The sequence below is a fragment of the Lagopus muta genome, chromosome 2 (assembly GCF_023343835.1).
Source record: "Lagopus muta isolate bLagMut1 chromosome 2, bLagMut1 primary, whole genome shotgun sequence".
NCBI classification, from domain to species: Eukaryota; Metazoa; Chordata; class Aves; order Galliformes; family Phasianidae; genus Lagopus; species Lagopus muta.
In genome coordinates, this window is record NC_064434.1 from 99,691,048 (window position 1) to 99,713,293 (window position 22,246).

Here is a 22,246-nt window from a genome sequence, read left to right on the forward strand (position 1 = left end):
GACAGTTCCATGCAAATTGTTTGTGGTCAATATGCAGAAGCTGGAATACTTCAGCCAACGGTCCTACATACAAGCATAGTCTTGCTTTCTGTATGTGTGCTGGATATCAGCATATCTTCTCTTGTCCCCAGGGCTGAACAACAAATTCCTTGGCTTGAGAGATGCTTCATGGGTACAGTATGGAAGCAGGCTGTGTCCACTTATGTTCCAATGCCAGGACATTTTCACAGTCTAGGGGTATAAAATCCCACTTGGCTGGGAAACTAAACAGAATATAAGTGTGTCATTCTTAAATACAGATTGAACACTTCCTACTTCTTTCCAAGAAATATATATTTGAAAAAATAGTTTGCTGGTAAGTTTCATATAAATTAAGCTGACTGAACACTAAGCCATTTTTGGAGACATCCCAGTGTGCCCTGTACCAGTTCTTTACCATTCTGTATGCATACAGAGAAGGTCAAGCAGTGAATTAGCAAACAGCTTTGATGGTGCCAAAGACAACAACCTGCTTCAATACATTACCAAATAATAGACTATAAATTATGTAAGCACCAAAATGCCAAGCAGCAAACAGCATTTCCACTGCTAAATAGAATCACTGAATTCATTAGAAACTGCTAACCCTGATGTATTTATTTTGAGGAGGATGAGCATTAACTGTTTGTCACCAAATTTCCTTTCTGCTTTTTTGTCAAGTGTGCTCCTTTCTTTTTATCACTTTGCTTCATTACGCGATTATCTGTCAAGCCCTGCCTCTAGCACACAGAAGCTGCATTTTGATTCATGTTTAAACCAACACCATAAGGTGACAGACATCCAAGGCATCAGCCAAAGCAGCTCTAAAGGGGCACCACGTGGCAGCATGTGCTGCAGCCTTCCCCCTCTGGGCTGTGCTGTCATACTCTGTGTGGTCTTCAAGAGCATACCTAGATCTTCCTCAGAGAAGATGTAACCTCTTTTCCCTTCAGAGGGCTGCTTTTTTTTTTTTTTTTTTTTTTTTTTTTAAGTTAAGTCCCCTTACAGAAGTACAGAATGTAAGTAAAAACACTAAGATGGATGCTCGCCATCCAATGCACTGTATGTTTTGCACAAGTGTTTTCCTGATCTTTCCCACCAGCAGTGGGACATGTCTTGCAGTATCTAGCATAGAAGTGACACAATTTGTGGTGGTGGACATTACAGTCTTAAGGAAAAATGCATGTAATCCTACGCAAAACATTGTAGTTGGACTTGGGAAGAAAGGATGTACAACTGAACTGAAACTTACTCCTTGCGGAAAGCTTTAAGCGCTTTGGTTTCAGGGAATGAAATCACCTTGTTGGTGACGTTTTCATGTATCCAAGTAATTCTTTGAGAAGCAGAAGCAACCTTAAAAGGTATGTTTTTAAATTCAAACACTATTTAATAGAAGTTCCTAGAGGTTGTAGCTGGACAGTATTATGCTGATACAGTTGTTAGACTTACAAGGACAAGTAGTGTGACATATGTAAAATAAACTTATTGACAAAATAAATGCTTCATAGACTCAATGAGCTAAGTGTAAATTAGGCTAAAAATAAATAAAAACAAAAAAAACATAAACCAAAGTAAATATTAATGAACAAAATCCATAGTCTAGCAGAGCAGCTGGTACCTGTGTCAGCTTGGCAAGTAGCATGAATATTAGGTACATGGAAGGACTCAGATAATTGCAAAGCCCTATAGAAAAATTTGGTAGTTCTTATACTGTATTGGCTGCTATCATTACATTATTTTTCAGATCCACTAAAAATCAGTGGAATTGTTATCAAAGAAAAAAAAGAATAAAGTTGAAATACATCACAGGCACTGGGTATGAAACATTTGCCTCTGAACATTGTACTTGTTAAGCTTTATTCTTTCATGGAACTCTGCTGTTCCTAAATACATTTCTTTTCATGACTGCCTACAGCTTTTAAGACAAAATAATTCTTCCAAATAAAAACACCTTTTCTTTTTCTTGCATTTTTATCTGGTTATTTCACTAAATACAGTAATTTTCTTAAGGCCTTCAGAGCAAAGACAATTGTCAGATTAATTTCAGTTCCAGCCTGAAGAAAAAAGAAACCATCAAGAGAGCATGCTGTGTCCTGTGGCACTATTTTTCTGTAAGAGGACACAGGACACACATAATGATGTGTTTCATAGCTGAAGCTTGCTTTGATTATTTGTATGCTCATTATAATCTGCCAGTAATGTTGCTTAAGGCAAGGCAGTGGTGATTCTACATCTTAATTCTGCAAGGAAACTTGAGACATCAGAGAAACAGCTTTCTTCCCTTGTTTATTTCAGAAAGCAAGAGATTGGAATCTGACCTTAGATTACAGGTGTTTGAAAGTAGATTAGCTTAAAGTGTGAGGAAAAAAGAAAATTCTTTGTACAACATCTTTCAAAAGAGGAGGTGCCATCCTTTGCCAGTTGAAGCCCCTAACAAAGGACTGTTCTCAGTCAAGTATCCAAGTGTTGGCAGGAGTTGTCATTTTGACATGCGTGAAACAATTCAGATGCGTGCATTTAGGTGCATACTTGGCAAGCAATGACTTCAACGCTTAGTAATGAACCACTGTCCCTGTGTGAATCTGGAGGCAGTAGGAATACGTAACTCAAGAGCTAGCTACTAGAAAGTTCCTCCAATTTCTGGAATTACTGGTATTGGCATGTTTCAGTGTTCTTCTATCTAACTCCTATACAAGGTGGTGTAAGTATGAGAAAGAGATCTTACGAGATAAGTGGAAAATAGTATCTAATCTGCATAGCAGAAGGCCCTCAGCTGCTGTGAAAAGCTAGTACTCTAAGTCAGGACTGGATTTACATGTTTAAAGTGGCAACAGTGTTTACACTAAGGATATGCTTCAATCCCATGCAATCCAGGTGTTCTGCTAAACAGACATCTGAGGAATAGTGGAGAGAACTTGTATGATTCCTTCTCGTAATATTACTTTATCCTCCAACTTTCAGCTCTGGGAATATTCTATGTTTCTTCTTGCTTATCTGTTTAGCAACCTCAGATCTTCAATCTTCCAAGTAATTGTTTAATCCTTCCTTGAGTCAGACACAACACATTTAATAATGTTTCTTGAGCCAATCATCTTCTACAGGCTTCTCCCCAGACCTCTTTGCCTTCTTCTGGAAATATGCCATGTTGCCCTCTGTTGAATCACTTGGAGACAAAGAAGAAAAAGGATAAACCAGAAACCATATACAGATGCGAGTCTTAACTTTGGTGCTGTCTCCTTCATGTATGGCAGAAATGTCACTTTCTCCTACACACTGGAGAAAACACCCTACAACAGCTGTGGTTTGTCAGTGATGAAAGTTGGAGTTTGCAGTAGGATATGAAAGTGTGAATCTTGGCCATGATCAGACCTGGGAACTTTTTCCCACTGGAGCTGGCATACTTTCTGTCCATAAGTTGTATGACTTCAGTTCTCTATCAGCTGATGCCAGCTCTAGATTTAGCCAAATATCCTATCTGAAGGATACATTTGAACTGGGTTTCTGTTTCTTCCCAAACCATCATCTCATGTAGAATAGCTGTTGCTCATCCTTTTTTCTTAAGCACAGGTGTTTAGTGTTAAGCCAGTATGGCAGAGTTGCATAACCACCATACAAAGTCTAAAGATTTTATTTTCTTAGAGTTGCTTTTTTTTTTTATCAGTGTCTTTTTCAGTCATTTTCTGCCTTGCTTGATACTCAGTCATGTTCCCGTGCTTCACTGTCACTGTGTGCATTTGGTAAAATCACTTCTATAATTCATTTGAATTGAGATATATTAGGGTGACCAGTGGCTTAGTGGTTCAAATATAACTGCTTGAATCAGCTTCTGGATAACATACAAGATAAGAATAGCTCCTCGTCTGCTGCAGAACCTGAGGCCCCTGATAGCTGTTATTATTAGAAGTTACTTCCACGTATTGTTTGGCCAGATAATGCCATGCAATTAGGCCTTAAAAATAAGCAGTGAGAGAACTATTGGTGATAGACAGGTGGTTGGACTGGATGGTCTTGTAGGTCTTTTCCAACTGTGGTGATTCTATGATTCAGTGGAAAGCTCTCTATAAAAGCTGATATGGTAGAGCTCAGCAGCATGTCCATATAGCACTCTCCTAGATTTGTTGTCTTTTAATGTCTCTGTTGCTGCTCTGATCCAGAGACAAGCTGTTTATCCAGACTGCTGCAGGCCAAATCTCCAGTACTGATGCTCTGGCACATTGGTATTGTGGTCAGGGAAAATACAGCCTGGCTCCTTCTTACTTATATTCCTTCCTATATTCCTCCATAATGTTAGTTGTATCTCTCTGGCATTTTTTCAGTTTCTTTGGTTGTCACGTTCATCTTCATCTGGCATTGAGTCATCATGAACTCAATGAATCTGTTACTGGAATCAGGTCTGCTTCATGGTTTTTGCACAGAGGGTGAAATGTTTGTAGGACTGTGGAGAATAGCACAAAAATAGAAAACCCTGCAAGTCTGGTGAATGTCAGTACAGTTTGGGAAGAAATCTTCACTGTCCCATATGGCTTCACTGCTGTGCATAGAATGGCGGGTAGCATGAAATAGTCTCCAACATAGCCCCATAGCTGAGCAGATGGAAATTGCTCTGGTCATGCAGGGTAGAAAACAAGTATAGCTGGCTTCCAAGGGCACGACTGCAAGCCCATGTTTAATGTGTTATGGTGGAGTGGGATGGGGTATCTCTAACAGTAAAAGAAGAAGGATTTTTTTACACCTGTCCTGTACTTGGTAAGATGGCATTCATATATTGCCAGGAGTATTCTTTCTAACTCCCAGAGCTGCTGTGGTCTGGGAGGGTGCAAAGCAATTTTCTTGTGCTTTGTTTTCAAACAAGCAATAAAAGTCTTCCTGAGGCTGTGAACGCAGTGCATTCTCTTGAAGGGCACACCACACGTTGTTTTGCAAACAAAGTCACTTTGCCCACATGCCAGGCCAATCAGAAGTTATGTGAGCAAGATGATTTTTAGGGTCCTTTCCAACCTAAGCCATTCTAAGATTGGTTCACTGGATTGCTGTGCCCGACCTGTTGTCAGTTTAGTCCAAAAGGTACTTCTTTTTTTTTTTTTGCCTCTTAGCCAGATGTAACACAATAGGATATGTCATTAGTTGATAAATTATATCGTACTAAACAATTTCATGTGAGTCAAAAGGATAAAAAAAAAACTGCAGCAGAGGTATGAAAAATGAAATACGTTGGTGAAGCATGGCTTTAGTTTCTGCTTTGAATTTACAGCATTTAATGGATTTAACTTTAGTGGAAATACATAACACTTTTCTCCTTCAACCCACCAGTTGGTCTCCTTTGACCCTTCAGTGTTATCACAAGGGTGGCAGCAGCCTAGAGATTCTTTCTGAGTTGAAAACATGCAATCTATTGAGAGGTGTAATAGAAATCTGTTAGTGCTTTTTATTTTTTCCACATAGGTGAGGATGTTCTGGTGCACTGGCCAGGTTTAACTGTACATTTTTAAGAATTTGAGCCATGGCTTGTGAAGTTTGTTTGAATTATTTGAAAAGCATCTTTGTGCTATGTAAACATCAGGTGTAGTAGAGACAAACAAGAGAGAGTTGAGGTGTTACTGGGATGTGAGTGGGAACCTTAGCAGATCTCTGCCCCTCCCCTAGGCCTCCCAACACATACCAGCGAGTTCCCACAGGTAGCCAAGTTTCAGCTGGATGTGCAGTAAAGCGCAGAGCCATCTCAAAAGCTTCCCTGACCCTAAACTAGCCAAGTGCTAGAGGTCTTTCTGTGCACAGAAGTGGGGACAAAAATGCATATTAGAATAGTGTGGTGCTTTGAAAACATGGTAATGAGGGCTATAAAAGTACCTGAGCTAGATGGAGAGGATTCTTCTCTGTCACTTGTAAAATCTCATTAGTCTACCTTCATTCTTTTCATTAAGAGCAACAGCAGGACCTTATTCTCCTCCTCCTTTCACAGAGCCACAACTGACCTTGGCATGTGCTGAGGGCACTTGCAGGCAGATGAAGAATGAGGGGCTTCTCTCTGCCACCTTCCATACAATAATCTGCTTCTGGCAGAAGAGTGGGGTTTTTTTGGTGGGTTTTTTTTTTTTTTTTTTTTTTTTTTTTTTTGTTATTTGTTTTTAATCTTTTCTCTTTAATAGAAGAAAAAACTGTTTCAGTGAAGCACATAGCACTGGACGCTCCTATAGCACCAATTCAAGCTGTTCCCTGTTTAGATGTGCCCAGCTTACTTTCAAAGCTCATTTGCTTACATTTAAGTGCATAGGTGATTTTTTCATTATTTTATCATATAAACATAAGGTAAAGAATCTGAATGTTTTAGTGATGATTGGCAGAGCCACATTCCAGAAGTCATCCTATTAACTTCGGTGAGCCTGTTTGTAGGTGAGGGTGAAAAAAAGAAGCAGAGTGCTGCTCAACAGTAGTTGAGGAACTCTGCAGAAAGAGCAGGGAAGAGTGAGAGAGGAAGATGGCTGCAACAGGTCCTACAGTGTTTAGGTTTTAATAGAGCCCTACATCAGTCAATGATTGCAGTAAATTTTGGGAGGGAGTCTTCTGTAAAAGGCTTACTCAGAGTAGGAAAACCCTTGGTTGCCCTTCTAGGGAGGCTTAAAACAAAGGTGCAGTATTCATTCTCACTATGGAGTGGTAAAAATAAAAAAAAGGCTCAGTGATTCTTTGGCTCCTAATTATCACCTCAGGCAGCTTATTTAGCCTACCTGTTGTGAAGGTAAGAAGTACCCTTCGCACTGTAACACTTGCAGAGTAATTGTGTCACGTTTTAGCCTTCTGCCATCAATATTAATAACCTGCACTAATTGCACAATGCTTTCTTTTTTTCCTCTTTTTCCAAACCTGCTTTGGGGATTAGTCATTAGCATCTTCTTCAGAGGCCTTAACAGATGTTAATTTGTATTCTTGACTCTGTTGGTTTTTTTTTTTCTTGTATCAAGTGCCAGCATAAAATATATTTCCTAGGATATCTAGTGTCTTTTATGTATCAATCAGAGCCCAGCTCTTCCTTTTCTCATTCAGGGATGGTTTCTCCTAAGATGGATGAGGTCAACAACACAGAAGGTAACTTTTATACATTGTGGCATGCCTTGGAAACAAAGACATCAGTAGAAAGTTAAGTGACTCCTGGTGTTCTGTCAAGATATTTTTATTTCAGACTTCTTTAATATATTTCAGTGCCTGAGATGCCCATCCAGTTTGAAAGAATTTCAGTGTATTTAGTTGCTCTGGCTAGACAACAGGCTGTCAATGCTGTCTGTTGGCCGACTGCGGGTATTAGAGGAGTAAGCAAGCTTTCTCCTTATGGATAGCTCAGCACTTCAGTCCTCAAAATGTGTGCTCTGCCAGGCTGCTCTCTTTTCTTCATAGGGGTTATGCTGGCTATGTGACATGTTGTGGAGGTATCACTGGGTTAAAGTGTCTTCGTTTTATTTCATGACAAGTTGCACTTGAAAGTATTACTGACCTATTGACTTTTGATGAGTAAGACATCCAGGTTTGCTGTTAAAATGTGTGGTTTTCTGGATGGCAGGCTCATGAAAAACTTGGAAACAGTGGGAAAGAAGCGTTGTCAGCCTACTTTTTAATGGTAATGAAAGTTTCTCTTTACTTGTGGATTGAAGACAAATAGCTGAGCGGTAGATCATAACCATGCTCAAAAACAACCAACAATGTAGACTGCAGGAAATGTGAGCAGTCAAGTCTGTACTTCAAACATCCTAGGAAGATGGTTTTCTGAGCTGTAAGTAGGATCACAAAAGAATGTGGGTAGAAAGGAACTTCAGGAAGAGTTCACTCCAGCCTTCTGCTCAAAGCAAGGTCAGACCAGGTTGCTCAGGCGTTAGGCAGTGCTGGGCCTGTATCCCTGCAGGGAGCAGTTTGTCTGCCCCAGGTGCAGGATTTTGCATTCAGCCCTGCTGAATGTCACCAGCTTCTTGTCAGGCCTTTTATCTAATGTTTCCAGGCTCCTTGGAAAACAGAAATTACATCCTTAATTCTAGAGAGTTTTTAAAGGGATTTAGGAGTGTAGGTATTCTGGTGTCTCCCCATTTTAACTGTTTCTCTACAGGTGCTAATATGCACATGGATAGTTGTTGTTATGGGCAGGTTTACTTTATGCTGCCTTTAGGCAAGGTTTCTCTTGCCTAACACCTCTGACCTTCTCTTGCTGACAGGGAAAGACAGAAGAGAATAATGCATGATGCAAAGTGAGATTCTAGGCAGCCTTTGGTACTTGTGTGTTATTTTGATCCAGGAAAACGAAAATCTTTTTTGATCCATGCAAAGGAAAATTACTTCAGTAACTGTTATTCTGTAGACATATAATGGAAACCTATAGGTGGGTTGTGTCTCTTATTACTGAGTGGGGATGAGCAGACTCAAGGTAGCTGTAATAGGTGGAGGCGGCAACTATTCTCTGGCTTCGGTGTTGTCTCTTGTAAAAGTCTTCTGTAGGTATGAAATAAATGAGAGTACTTATAACTTACTGGTGGTGAGGACTTCACCACCAATGCCACAAAAGCATCGGACAGAGTTAAATAAGTAGTCATAACTCCCCTGCCCCCTGTATAATGCCGGAAGTAAATTCTCACTATAGAAAAGTATCAGCAAAAATATTAGATGGGATTGTTGTCCTTTCAAGCTAAGCAGCACCCGTCCCTAGTTTAAACAGATAGGCAGGGCCATTTGCATTGGATGCTAATTAAGTTTCAGAGCTGGGATGTGGGGGATAACAGGAGAGAAGCAGGAGGCACAGTGCAGTTATTGCTGCGTTAAATATAATGCTGTACAGTGTGCAGCTCCGTGGTCTGCAGAGGTGCTATTTAATAAAAGAACTAATTACAGTCAAATTTTGAAGTCAAAGGGCAGAAAGTCACAGGAAATCTGTGTGAGAGTAATTTCATCAATTTTTTAATCCTGTTCTCCTACCAGTGTTTCTTCTTGAGTGAATGCACTCCCTCTGGTGGCTCGTTTATTATCTCAATTTCGTTTCTTTTTCAGTTAGGGTTGCATGCAAGCAGCTGGCTAAAAATTGGGAAAGCAATATGGCACTGCTTTTATTAGGCTAACTTAATGTTTTATGTTCTTGGCAGTGTAGGCACAGATAACGTCTAGCTATTCAAATGTGTTTTAAAATAATCTCCATTCATGGGGAAAAAAAAAAAAGGAAATCTTAAAAGGAAGGAAAAAAAGAAGAAAGAAACTGCTTACAAGATTATTTCTGAGAAGAAAATGTTATCTTTTTTATCAGATAAATGTTCCATTGGCCTCAGTGATCTGCTGTTATAAAACCCAGGTTGATCATTCACAAAAAAGTGAACCAGTGTTATATCAAACTCTCTCATAATGATTTCCTCTTAGGAGTCTATCTTTTATGTCTCACACTGTAAGTTTCAGGACAGAAAACACATTTTTCTGATCTTAGCTTGTTAGGAAAATAAATGCTATTGCTGTTTGTAAGCCCATAGGAAGAACCTGTGAGCTGGGAATCATCAAGAGTGAAAAATCTCCACTCGGAAGGATAAATTTATTTTTGGTGTGGTTTGCTTGTCATCTGTTTGTTGAGGCAATTTATTTACTTACACATTCTATAGAACAATTTTGGTTAAGCAAAGCCAATCTTACAGTGGTATTTGGTAATTAAACTCTATTCTGAGACTGAGAAACATCAGTAGAAAGAGTGTTAATTTAATTAGATGTCATGTTGTGTTTCAAAACAGAAGGACAAGCTAAAACTGCTGCAAACCATAAACTTGCTTGCTTGCAGACTGATGTACTCCAATACATGGTGAACTTTGTCCTACAAGGAACTCTTATTGAAGAATTAGATTTAAATGCTGAGCTGACCATGTCTGTGCCCTGCAGTGAAAAGATTTTGAATCATTTCAATGTGTTCAGGGGAAGTTTGGCTAGGACAAAAGAAAAAAGAGCTGGGGGTGGTTCCTTTTTACTTCTTTCTGTATCTCCAACAATCTGGGTGGCAGACACTTCGGTCAGATGGTGGGATCTACAAAACACCACAGTTCCTCTAGCTCAGTGCTTGCAGACTTGTACCAATGCTAATTTTAAAGGCCCATCCTATTAATTAGACTCATTTACTGTAGTCTTTAAAGAGTATAACCATATAACCATGTAACTAACTGTCTATCCCAGAAATCATCTAATTACATAATCTATAATATTGTTTCTGTCATGATTCACTTAATTGCATGTCTGTTGCTACAGCACATGAATTTGAGAAAATTTTTGTTTCCTTACTCAAGAAAACAGTTTGTGCTCTCAAGACCAATTTGCCAGCTGGAGCATGTATTTCCTACAAAAGAATGCAAAGATAAGGCTCTTATAAATATATATAAATACATGGAAGCATCACAATTTCTGCAGCTATACTTTCCTACTGATGTCAGTAATGGTGCACCACAGTCAGCCGTCTCCATAATCTCCTGGCACCTGATCCTCAGGGAACTTCCTGTTGGAAGTTCCACTCTGGCAGCTGCCTTTGAGTTCACACAGTCCAGGAAAAGATCTGGAGGTATTTTTGCTTTTTATTTTTCTCCTCATTTTTTTATCTTGAAAGTAAACAGTAGTGTTTGTGAACTGGTAACACAGTTGTTAAGGGAGGATCATTGTCTGATTAATTCATCCAGGGAGCTGTAGTAATATGGCTGTGTGTTACTTAACAATGATGGGTAGAAATCAGGAAAGAGCTGCTTCACAAAATTAATAGACACTCGAGTCTATTCTTCAAGACCTTGGATTGTATATATAAAACAAGTGGGAAATTATTCCAAGCCTCTATTTATCCCCATGTAGTTCAAGCATGGCCCTGAATGCTATTACTAATATGCATGAAATCACAGTTCTATTTTATATACTACTATGATTTTATTTAATTCAATGATAATTGGATGTTTCCCTCAGTTTTATCTCAATGGTGTTTCAGGAGAATCCTATGTTTGGGCATTTTTGCGTTGTTTAACAACATCTCGCTCTCAACAGCTGTAAATGAAAGTGGAGCAGTGTGTACCGTTCTGATAAAAATGCCTCACTAAACAAAAAGAGGAAGGAGCCAACCTCCCTCCGCTTCTTTATTAAACTCATAATTTGTTGTTGGCCCTGACCCAGTGTTTTAAAATGTCTGTGTTTCACCAGTTGTGTTAAAATGAAGCATGCTTGGCATAGTTTTGAAAGTCATTAATAATTGAAAAGATCCCTTCTGACTCCAGTGATATTTTTTCAATCTTCCAGCTTCTGCATATAGAATTTTTACTAAGATCCGGAACAAATTTTGTAGTTTGATATATGAAATCCAGAGTTGATCAAATTGCTACGTCTTCATCTTGATGTCATTTTGACATTCAGGGAATGTTACCAGTTTCTCAACTTTGTTGTAAATACTACTATCCATTTCATGGGCTGTTTATAGTGATGTATTTCAGATTGAAGGTATGGCTTACACTTGTCTGCTCCCTGTGAGGAGCTGTTGGCTGCCATGAGGCCTCCCCACAGCCTGCTCTGCTGTGGGCTGGACAAACACAGGAGCCTCAGCACTCCTCATGCACGCAATCTTTTGGGCCCTTCTCCACCTTCGTAGCCTTCCTTTGGATGCTCTCTAACAGCTTTATGTCCTTTTTGTGCTGTGGCACCCAGACCCACACCCACTGCTGGAGGTGAGACCACACAGTTCAGAGCAAAGGGGACAACCAATCCCCTCACCCAGTCTTTTTTTATCCCATATATTCCATATTTCATATACATGTATATTAAAAGAATGAGTCACTCTTTCCTCTAGTGGTCACTCTCGTTCTTATGACGCTATAAAGAAGCCTTAACAGAATGGACTTTGCATTTTATACATACAGCTAATTTAATCCTTTTACAATTCATTACAAACATTCCAGTGTTAGAAAGAGTCATTGTCATTATTTTTTTTTTTTTTTAACTTTTTCTATGTAAGCATCATTTTTCTCATCTGGAGTATGTTTAAGTGACTGGGGAAAGAATAACTGATATTTGGTAATGTTAGGGTTACTGTGAGGTTTATGTAAGAATTAGTTGAATAGTTTAAAAAACCTTAATCATCTCCTCTCAAACACCTACTTATCAGTACTTATTTTAAAGGTGAAAATGGTGGAATCTTTTCAAAGAAAAGACACCATCTTGTGTCTCATTAACTTTGCTTATAGTTATAATTATGGAGGAATTAAACAAAAGAAACAAGCAAACAATCAAAACCCCAGCAACTTAACAGCTGCTTTTACCAAGGTTATTCTTCAGCTTGCTTAGTACTTCAGCGTGAGTCAACATCAGCAGTTACCCATGGAAGTCCTGCTAGTGAGCTCACGTACCATGCAGATGACTCACAAGCTGTGCATATCTGGAACAGCCATTTACCATTACAACAAAACAAAACCAGAAACAAGCCTGTATCACTAAAATGTCATTTCAAGTGTCTTGTAGACAAACTGGTCCCTGATGATAGGCTGGTGCAGAATGACTCAGTGACAGGAATGTGTTAGCAAGGTCCCTTCCACAAGAATTAATATGTGTAACAAGGAAGATAATCTTGCTCAGTCAAAAAGTGAATAATAAATAAGGACTCAAAGATGGGGTTCAGCGTCCAGGCCTTATGATCATGATAATGTTTTTGAAGCTATTTCTTGAAACTATTTCTTTATTGTGTATAGAATATTCATTCTGTTTATTTTCCAATGTTAAAATTAGCTCACTGGTCTCCAGAGATCATTTGGGTTGTGATCTTTTCTCCTTTTGGATTCCTTTAAAGGTGGTAGGGAGGAAGAGAGACAATTCAGCATGTGCATAAAGAAAAATAACAGTTAAAAATAAAGGTGTGTTATTTAGCTCTGGCTTCAGGGTTGTATAGCTTTTAACGTGTGAAAAAGATTATATACCCTATAAAATACTATATACACATAGATATATATTTTGCCTAGGAGCAACATAAAAGCTAGGATTCTTGGATCTATGAAGGGGAGCATAAATACTACCTCTCTTTCAATGGCAAAAATGCCTGGGCTATAAGACATAAAAGTGCTTACTTGTCCCTTAGTCTTATCACACAAAATATGCAAAACATCATAGCTGAGATGGAAGGCTCCCTTTCCATTGTAGATACGCACTGCACCAGAAGCATTCTGGTTCATTCAGCTGGGGCCTGTGATTTCAATGATACTTAAAAATTATAATCTCAAGTATTAGGCAACAGTTTTGTCATGGAAAATCAGCCTCACTTCTCTCCATCCTAATGTAAGCCCATAAAGGATCTTTGACCATGAACTGAAACTTGCTGAGAAAGCATCTCCCACGAGTCACGTGTTCCATCTCAGCTTTTAGGGCGGACCTTCGAGGAAGGGCGTCTCTGAGTTGCACTGTGAGGTCTTCACACTCCTTCCTTCTAGATGGAGGAGAAGGAGACAAATGTGAAGACAGAGATGTCCTTGGGTCTTACCTGCTTGCTGATTCTCCTGGCCAGCTGCTCCTGCTGCCAGCATCACATGTGCCACTGTGCAGGCAGGATATTCATCTGCCAGGAGAGCAAGGTGGTTCAGCTGCCTCGGGACATTCCCACAAATGCCACAGAACTGTAAGTAGAGAGAGGGAAGGGTGCAAGCAGCTCTCTTGCCAGCTTTTAACATAGCTGCTGCTTGGCAAGCCAACGCCTGTGTTTGTAGGGGGTCAGTGGGGAACCTCACACCAGCTGTGGAAAAGCACAGTGCTTCCTTTGGCACTTGGTTAATTACAGCTTGAAGCTCCTCTCCCTTACTCTTATAATGCTCCCTTTCAGGTCTCTGTTAAGAGAAGATATAGTACCGTGTAATACAAAGTACAGACTGGATTTTAAACGGGATTCCTTTGTGCTGTGACAGCAACTTGAAGCTTTGTAGGGTTTCTTTACAGCTTGCTCTCACACCATCAAAGCATGTTTGGGGCAGGCAAGTTTTACTACAACAACCTAGTGAGTTCTTCTGGCTGTGCTGCAGGGCCTTCCCAAAGGTTCAGGCTTACTTGCCAAGAAGCAGGTTATTGTTTTCTGTTCTGAAATCACAAAGGCAGTAAAGAAAGGACTGAGATAAGCTTCAGAGGACGATTCTCCTGTATCAGAGAAGCAGCGTGACTGACTTGGAGGGAGCTGGCTGTGTAAAGATACAGTATTGTATTACTTGAGGAAGAGTTTTGTTTATCTTAAAGCTTCTTGTTTTCATGAACAGTACCGTATTGCAGCTGTTTTCTGTGTCACTGGCACAGGCAAGCAAGAGAAGTCATGCAATGTCATGCACCTGCATAAGCAATTGTTTTCCTTCTAATTTCTCTTAAAGCAGATTTTATTGCCCCCTTGCCTACACCCACAGCTGTCTGGCAAAAGTGAAAGGAATGATCCTGGATAAATCCTTAAGTTTGGTGGGAGGATGCAAAGAAGAATGATACATTGCGAGTTGAAAAATACATCCCTATCTTGACCTCGCAGACCACACCATACCCCCACTTACTGTCCCACAGTTTTCCTAGCGCGGAAGTTTTGTTTTATTCAGAAGAGGCAGTTGTTTTGCTCAATGAATCAGTGGACTGCAATGAAAATTTGGAGAAAATGCCTGAATTAGCCACAGGTCAGTAAAAGTTTAAATCATTCTCACGACTAGAGGGAAAAAAATCCATCTGTGAATTAGGTCATCTAGATTTTGGGCGAACCATGCTCCAGGCGTACACTGCTAATTTTGTTTAATTTTGCTTTGATTCTTTCTTTAGATTACACAGTTAAGGTCTGCCTTCTAGGGATTGAAGAAAAAAAAAGCAGTTTATAATTATTTCTGCAAATAAGCAGAGTTTTATATTGCCAAAACGCACCTGCTAGCAAAATGGGATTTGTTTCCAGCAGATCCTTGTTAACTTCTCTGGGGTTTGTTAAGGTTGTTAACTGCTGGTGTTTCAGCACAAGTGTGTGTTCCCTGAGGCAGGCTGACTGCAACGTCAGTGTGACTGAGAGCATCAGCTGCGTCCTCTCTTCTTGCAGTAAATATTGTACTTGGAATCTCTTGACTTGACTCTTCCCATTTACACCAACTTTTGTTTCCTCAGGAGGTAATTCTGGTCCTTGTAAACCAGTGTAGCCCGGGATTAATTTCAGCGTAGTTAAAAAATTTGTACACAAATACTCTGTAAAGTATAGTGTTCATGAAACTAAAACCAGATGCATTGGCTGAGGAGTTTGGTCACAGATAAGCATTAGGTCTTCGTTGAAAATAAGATGGAAACTCTAGAAAAGTGCCTTCCTATGCACCTCTAAGCTGAGTGCCCAGTAGGGCTGTTTTCAGCAGACTGAAAAAGACCTCACCACTCCAGGTGCTGTTGCAAATGTACCGCTGGTAACAGAGAAGATGTTTTCTTCATATTTCTTTAAAACACTTCTAGGAATCAAAAGGGCTTTAGAACCAGTGTGGCACCTAGAGGATAAATGGAAAAGCATCCTCTGCAGAACATGAACACAAACTTCTCCCTGCCAAGTACAGGTCCTGCAAAGTGCTTTGTTTCTCTAAGAACTCATTCTGAAAGTGCTGGATGTGGTTTATGGCTTGACGTGAAGGAGGGGTCTTCCGTTTACTTTAATCCTTTTACTCTCTGTTATGTGGCCTTGTTGGCTTTCCTCATTTATCCTGGTGTCTTTCCTAGTTTTAGCTGTTAAAAACATGCACATGAAAGCACTGGAGAGAGAACAAAAGCTCTATAAAACTCCAGCACTTCTGCTTCCATGTGTTTCTGTCTCAGTACAGTTATTTCTCAAGTTGGGACAGTGGCAAGCAGCTATGTTACACAGTAAAAAAAAAAACAAAAAAAAAACCTCAGGTTGAAAATAAAGAATCCTCACAGAACAACCAGCTGTGATGCTGCTCTTTGCTGCAGCTGATTTTTGTGTGATTGGGTTGGGTTGGTTTGTTCTTGGGGTTTTTTGGGGGGGTTTGGTTTTTTTTGTTTGTTTGTTTATTTTTTTGTGCTTGAGGGAGGTTTATGAGGTTTATGACCTATTGGCCACTGACACACGCTGCTGCGGTGTTTTTTCAGTTATTTCCCGACAGTGAGAGCTTATGCTCAGCAGGGAGTGTGAGCTTTGCAGCATGATGTGAGAGCAGAGGCTCTGCTCCTGGCTCAGCACCTGCTTTAGCAAGGGCAGCACAGATAGAATGTTTGCAGCTGCCATTTCCAAACAACGGCACACAGAGCAGGGATTGGAAGCCACAGGTTTCCAGTTCTGCAATGCCTGCTTTTTGCAAAAGCTCTGGAGAGAGGACTGCTGCACCTCTGTGTGTGTGCTCTGCTCCTTGCTTGTTTGAGATTCCTTTGCAGCTGGCCTGCTCCACGAGTTTGCAGGAGCAGATGGTTCTTATTAGCTGTTCTATTTTATAACCTTTCCATGGAAGAGGAGTTGCAAAGGAATATATTTTGGCTTTTATATAGGTGGATAGGTATATAAATAGATAGATGGTGAAATGCTCTTGACAAATACATGAGGCTGTGACTTACTGTAGTGGGAGCAATCCATGAGCATAGAGAGGCAGAAAGTTCAGATGGGGAATTTAAGTTCATTTGTGTCAGAAGATTAACTATTATACTATAACTATTATGCCTGCAGAGTGAGAAAGGGGAACAACTGATTCATCACCTGTGATAGTTCACTCCTTGAAGAATTCAAGGAGTTTTAAGATGCTGTGTCAAGCTTTGTAGACCATCCTTATTATTTACTAAGGTTTTGTTTAGTCCATAGAGATCTTGCTTTGAGAAAGTTATGCAAACACAAATAGCTTGTTCTCAAATAGAGGGGATCCTTTCAGGAATTTATCAAAGTCCTTTAAGCAGAATTATGTGTGTAGCAAATGGGAATACAGCTAGAGATGCCGGGAGAAACTTACTCATCTCTAACTGTACCCTTCCTTGCTTTTGAGCTTCTGATCTGAGTGCCTTAAATCACACTTACACTACCCCATGAAAGTAGAGAGATGTGGTCCAGCAGTTAGGTGTACCTGTTTGGGCAGTAGAATATATCTCCAACAAAATAAAGCAACAGTACATGGCAGCTTTGTAAGGGTAATGGAAAAGGGTTGCTTGGTCCAATTCTGCTTGCATTCCTACAGGGTTATGTGACAGAAATATTAGCATCGGTGTTTTATCTGCATCTTATAATTGGTGTTATTTTTAAAAGGCATTATGAAATCAGATTTGTTCATGCTGTATTCATTACAAGGAGAAACTGTCTCCAGCTTAGTTGATTTCCTTATTTACAGTTGCTTCTAAACATCACTGACACAATGATCAGTCCTCCTTAGCCCACAGCAGCAGGGAGAGATGGACCAACAGGTGCCTTCTGCTTGCCTCTTTCTGAGCCTTGGAGATGTTGTAAGAAACATCTCTGGAAAATGAAGGCTACTCAAAGAAACCTTGCAAATGGTGTTATTCAGCCAATTAAAAGTTCCCCCGAGAGGAACTGTTTAATGTGTTAGTAAGCCAGAGGCTTCAGCCTGAGAATGCTGCCAGTTCTAGAAAGGAGTAGCTAAGATGACTGAAATAACTGACACTGGAGACAGCCCGTCATTTTGCACCCATCTGTCACAATGCTGCCTGAAAGAGAGGGAAATTGCAGGCAAAATTAATAAGAGCAAGCCTTGATCATAGTGTTTTGTACTTTAAAATACCTTCTCTATCTTCACTAACCAGTTCAGCCACTGGCAGAGCTGTTTAAATGTAAGTTATGTAGAAGCCTTTCTCCCATGTATCTGCAAACCATAAACAGTGGGGTTTTTCTTGCCCTCTGCATAGGTGTTTTTGTACCACTGCTCAAGGTTATTTATTTTAGATTATCAAGTCAAGGCTGAGTAGGTGTCTGCCCACTAGAACTGTGGCTGCCTCGAAATAACAAGTTCTATGTTATAAACCAAGTGAGTCAGATGTGTTTCCCTGAGACACAAGCTATGAATGATGTGAATGGGAGCTGCAACACACCCAGTGACAGCTGCAATTAGATTTTTGTTATGCTTTCACACAGAAGGTTGAAATTTTTAAGCAATTACAGCTCTTATTCAGGTGTTTATACAGGTGGATTGACCTTAATACAGAGTGTGGGGAGAAGAAACGCAGCTAACAAAAAGACCTGTGAAGCTTTCAAGTGCATTATGCAGTTAATCAATAAATCTACACGTTATCAGACAGGGATGGTAATATTTGCACAGCAGAGCATTTTGTATTGTATGCTATCTGAAGCCAAGTTTTTAAAAAACTTTTCCTTTTTAACCAGCGTTACTTCTGTTAATGTAGAAAAAGTCTATGGCTAGTGTTATGTTCTTCTCTTTTCAAGTTTACGACCAGTTCACACTTTGAAGCCGAACGCTCTAGAGCTTGGTGTGCAATCACCAATTGTACAGTGCTGGAGAGGTCCAGTGCATATGTTGGGTGTTGGGTTCTGTATTTGACGTTTCCATTGGGAGGATAAAAAGAAATAAGCAGAGCATAAGAAGACAATAAAGGCTCCAGGAAGCAAGTGACACTAAAGAGGGATAATAAAGCCTGTAGGGCAGATCCTCAGCTAGTATAACTTGCCAAGTACATATCTCTGTAGAAACATCCGGTTTTCACAGACTGAGAAGCATTTCAACATAAGGAGGTGCACTGTGTGCAATACAAGGGGCTTTCATGCTGCACCATGCTCTGCTGGCTTATTTGTGGTAACGTGCATGACTTCCACCTGACTTGTAATGACTGAAATGCATGATCTAGTCTGAAGATGTATGGGTGTGTACATGTGTATCTAAAGCATCTTTGAAATGGGAGTGCATTCACTTAGAATGCTGTGGCCGTGTTTGACTTGTTATATCACTATGTTTTTCCAGGGAAACAGAGTGAAAGACAAGACTTGTTTTTTTGTTTGCGTATGACACTGAGACTTTATAAAAGGTCTCAGCATGAGCCCTTGGGGTCAGCTACAGAGACTCCTGCTGCACAAATCTAGACTTTCCAGCAGCTTCTGTCTGGTTCCCTGTGAGGCATAAATTCGCATCCAACTCCATCTGGATCCTCTGCCTGTTCAAACAGGTATCCTTAGGACAGAAGGTGTTTCTGCTGTTCTCCAACCAAACCAATGGTTTTACTCTTCACTCTCTTAGTTGTTATTCTGAAGCATTTAAGTCATACAACATGACTGTCACATGCACATCTTCATTGTAGGAGGTTTAAAAAGATTCCAGTTTAGAAAGAAAAACTTACGTAGGCACTGGCATGTGATCTCTGAGATCCATAATTTGTAAAAAGGCAAACAATTCTTTGGAATAACAAAACTGAGGAGAGAAATATTGGTTAGGGACCTAACTGATGAGGAACTTTCCTATTCTTCGTCTGTCTTTTTGTGTTTGTGTGGATTAGAAAAATATTTACAGTAAAAATGATGCTCAGAATCAAAAATTTGTATAAAAATCAACTGGTGAAGCACATGTTTACATTTACATTTGCTGAAACACTGTCCTAAGCACAAAAAGAACCGGGTTTATGTCACTTCCCAGCAGATGAATGGGGTTCCTGGTATTTCTCATCTCTGTGTCTCAAAATAAAGTCTCCCAGTTTGACATTTTAGACATGACCTGCTTTACATCTACTTATAAAGAATCATAACTTGTTTATTGAATGGCATTAATATCAGTGTTTTTTTCTAAACCATTTGGAAGATTGAACTTAGCCATTTGTAGCTGTTGTGCTTCTTTCTTTTGTCTTGAACAAAATGTCTGCATCTTAGATGTGTCCCCATTCAAATCTCATCTCATTTAATTATATCTTAGAAGAGTTTGCCGGTAATGTGATTTGTAAGATGTGAGCTGGTAGGCACCAAGGTTGAGCAAGAGAGTTCTGGTAAGGTCAGAAATGGGTAGCTTTCAAATTAAAATATGGTTAAAAGGGAAAAGTTGTTAATTTTAGGGGACATAATAATGAAGGATATAGAACCATCTTTTATCGTTCTGATAAAAATATGGATTAAAAAAGCATGTATGAAGAATTCTGAATTCACCAGTGTCTTGCAGCAGCCAATTTTCCTTTGCTCTGAATGGTGTGTCTTACTAAACCCTTCAGTCATAAGGAGCTCAAGGTGTTTATGCTGAGATGGATGCAGAAGGGTGAGTGTTTGTGCCTCATGCTCCAACCCAATGGGGAATAAGCTGCTGTGGTGTCGGTGTCACAGAGCCATGCAGAGCTCCTCAGTTTTCTCTCTGTGTGTGTTTGTCCATGCACTGCACCTTCAGCTCCTCGCTCTAGTTTATAAATGACATTTGGGGAATTTCAGTTAATCATTTTCTGGATCTGGCCTTCAGCAAAGTTATACCAGCACTACAGTACTGAATAAATAAATAAGTCTTGTTAACCCCTTCAAACCTAAGCCATTTCTCTTAAAACTTTACCAGTGGTATTTTGTGATGTATGTTGAAGATTTCCATTGGAAGGTGATTTCGAAAGTTCCCTGCTTAATTCTGCAATTATTCACCCATTTATTGTGTCACCCGATAGGCCTGCAGGAGAAAGTCTACTGCACAGCTTGAGGGTTTTCTTCCCAGGTGCCAAGGAGGGTCTCACTGAGCTGGGAACATTGCTCAAAACATTAGGTACATGGAAAGCTTAGCTTAACAAGGATGGAAAATAAGAGAGTAGATGAGGGATGCTAAAAGAGCAGACAGTGTGGTCATATCAAAGAAGATCTCCAGAATATACTGTCTTGAGGTGAATAACTGCTCTAAGTGCCTGCAGTTTATATATAGAAGGGGGTCCAGTGAAACTGAACCAAATTACACAGTGTAGCAAAGAGGAACAAACTCAGTCACCTCACGGAGGAATGGAAGAAACACACGTGGAGTTCCCTGTACTTTATACGGTCTCCTCTAGCTTGACAGCTTTTTATTTAGTTCTCTTAACTTTCCTGAGTGTCCTTGTGCAGGCAAGCTGAAAGATAATTGGGATAGGTTCACAGCTAATTTAAATTGTCATAGCTTCATTAACTTCAGTGGCAAGAGCTGAGTTCATTTTCACTGTATGGCAGTGGCATTGCCAGCAGTGTGTTTGTGGTGGCAGTGGGTTGGCAATCTATCTGTGTGTGCTTTTGTTAAACAGGACTCTTTGGGCACAAAATGCAGGTATTGTTTTTCATAATGGTGTATTAGTTTTATGCTATGAGAGGTAAAACTGTGGTAGGAAAAGTCACTTTCCTTTGTTTAAGATATTGACCTTTCCAGGCAGAGCCTGCAAATTATTTCTCAGCCTCTTCCTACAATTTGATGAGACTGCTCTTATTAGCAGTGAAATGCAAGGCTTTAAAATGACGCGTATTCCAAATTATAGGTCAGAATCAAGCCTGGATTTCATGTAAGAGTGTAGAAAAAATATTTCTTTTAATTGTCTTGCATAAATTATAATAAGGAGCCCAACTGCTGCCTTTCTTCTGGTGCAGCTTCTTTCTTTTTTAGCATGTAGGGTCAGGAAAGCTTGTGATTTGTTCTCTTTATTTAATGTTTTCTTCGAAACATCCTCATGCACTTTGGGAGCTCAGTCTGAAATATATGGATGCTTCTTATCTTTCATTACCTTATCAGGCCACTTTGATGCATTTGTTCCTAGGTAGCCAGAAGAGAATTTACAGCTTTATTACATGCAAAGGGAGATATGTTTCTGCTTCAAATGAAAACTACCTTCAATCCAACCGTGCACAAACTACTCCTTGTTTTTCATTGATATGTTTCCGTAACTTTCAGGCTTTCTGAACCCATATTTTTGCCTGGACTGGCTAAATAACGCTCTATCTTTAACTGTAACACATTCAAAATTTGATAAGGTCAGGGCAGCCTGGACTTTGAACATGCTGTTGCTTGGTGTGCTGCGAGCTGAAGCTTTCCACTCTGTACACCATCTTATCTACACAAGAATGCAGTTGCTAGTCAGCACGTTCACATATTTTGCCTAGAAATCCCATTTTGTGAAAGCCTACGCAAGACTGTCCTAGTAACTTTCCTGGTGACCTTACATTTCCCTATACGAGGGAAATGTGGATCTGATTTCTGTTGTGATGCTTTGCTCAAATACAGCCAATTAATAAGAACTGATTTGCAAATATTTCTTCGTACACAATCTGTGAATCTTCAGTGGTTTTCCAAAATCTCTATGCACATAAATACTG

General features: G+C 39.8%; 1 protein-coding gene across 4 annotated transcripts in view; it reads left to right on the plus strand.

Moving 5' to 3' along the window:
• FSHR (follicle stimulating hormone receptor) overlaps positions 1 to 22,246 on the plus strand; it is a 120,774-nt gene that overhangs the window by 30,417 nt on the left and 68,111 nt on the right. Inside the window, exon 1 of one of the 4 annotated variants that reach the window (XM_048936831.1) lies at positions 13,406 to 13,642. The exons of 2 other annotated variants lie outside the window; for them this stretch is intronic. In XM_048936831.1, the coding sequence (XP_048792788.1) occupies positions 13,458 to 13,642 (185 nt within the window). In that variant the 5' untranslated portion in view covers positions 13,406 to 13,457. Of the gene's footprint in view, positions 1 to 13,405; positions 13,643 to 14,521; positions 14,664 to 22,246 lie in introns of those variants that run through there. One more of the 4 variants, XM_048936833.1, reaches the window with a different exon arrangement.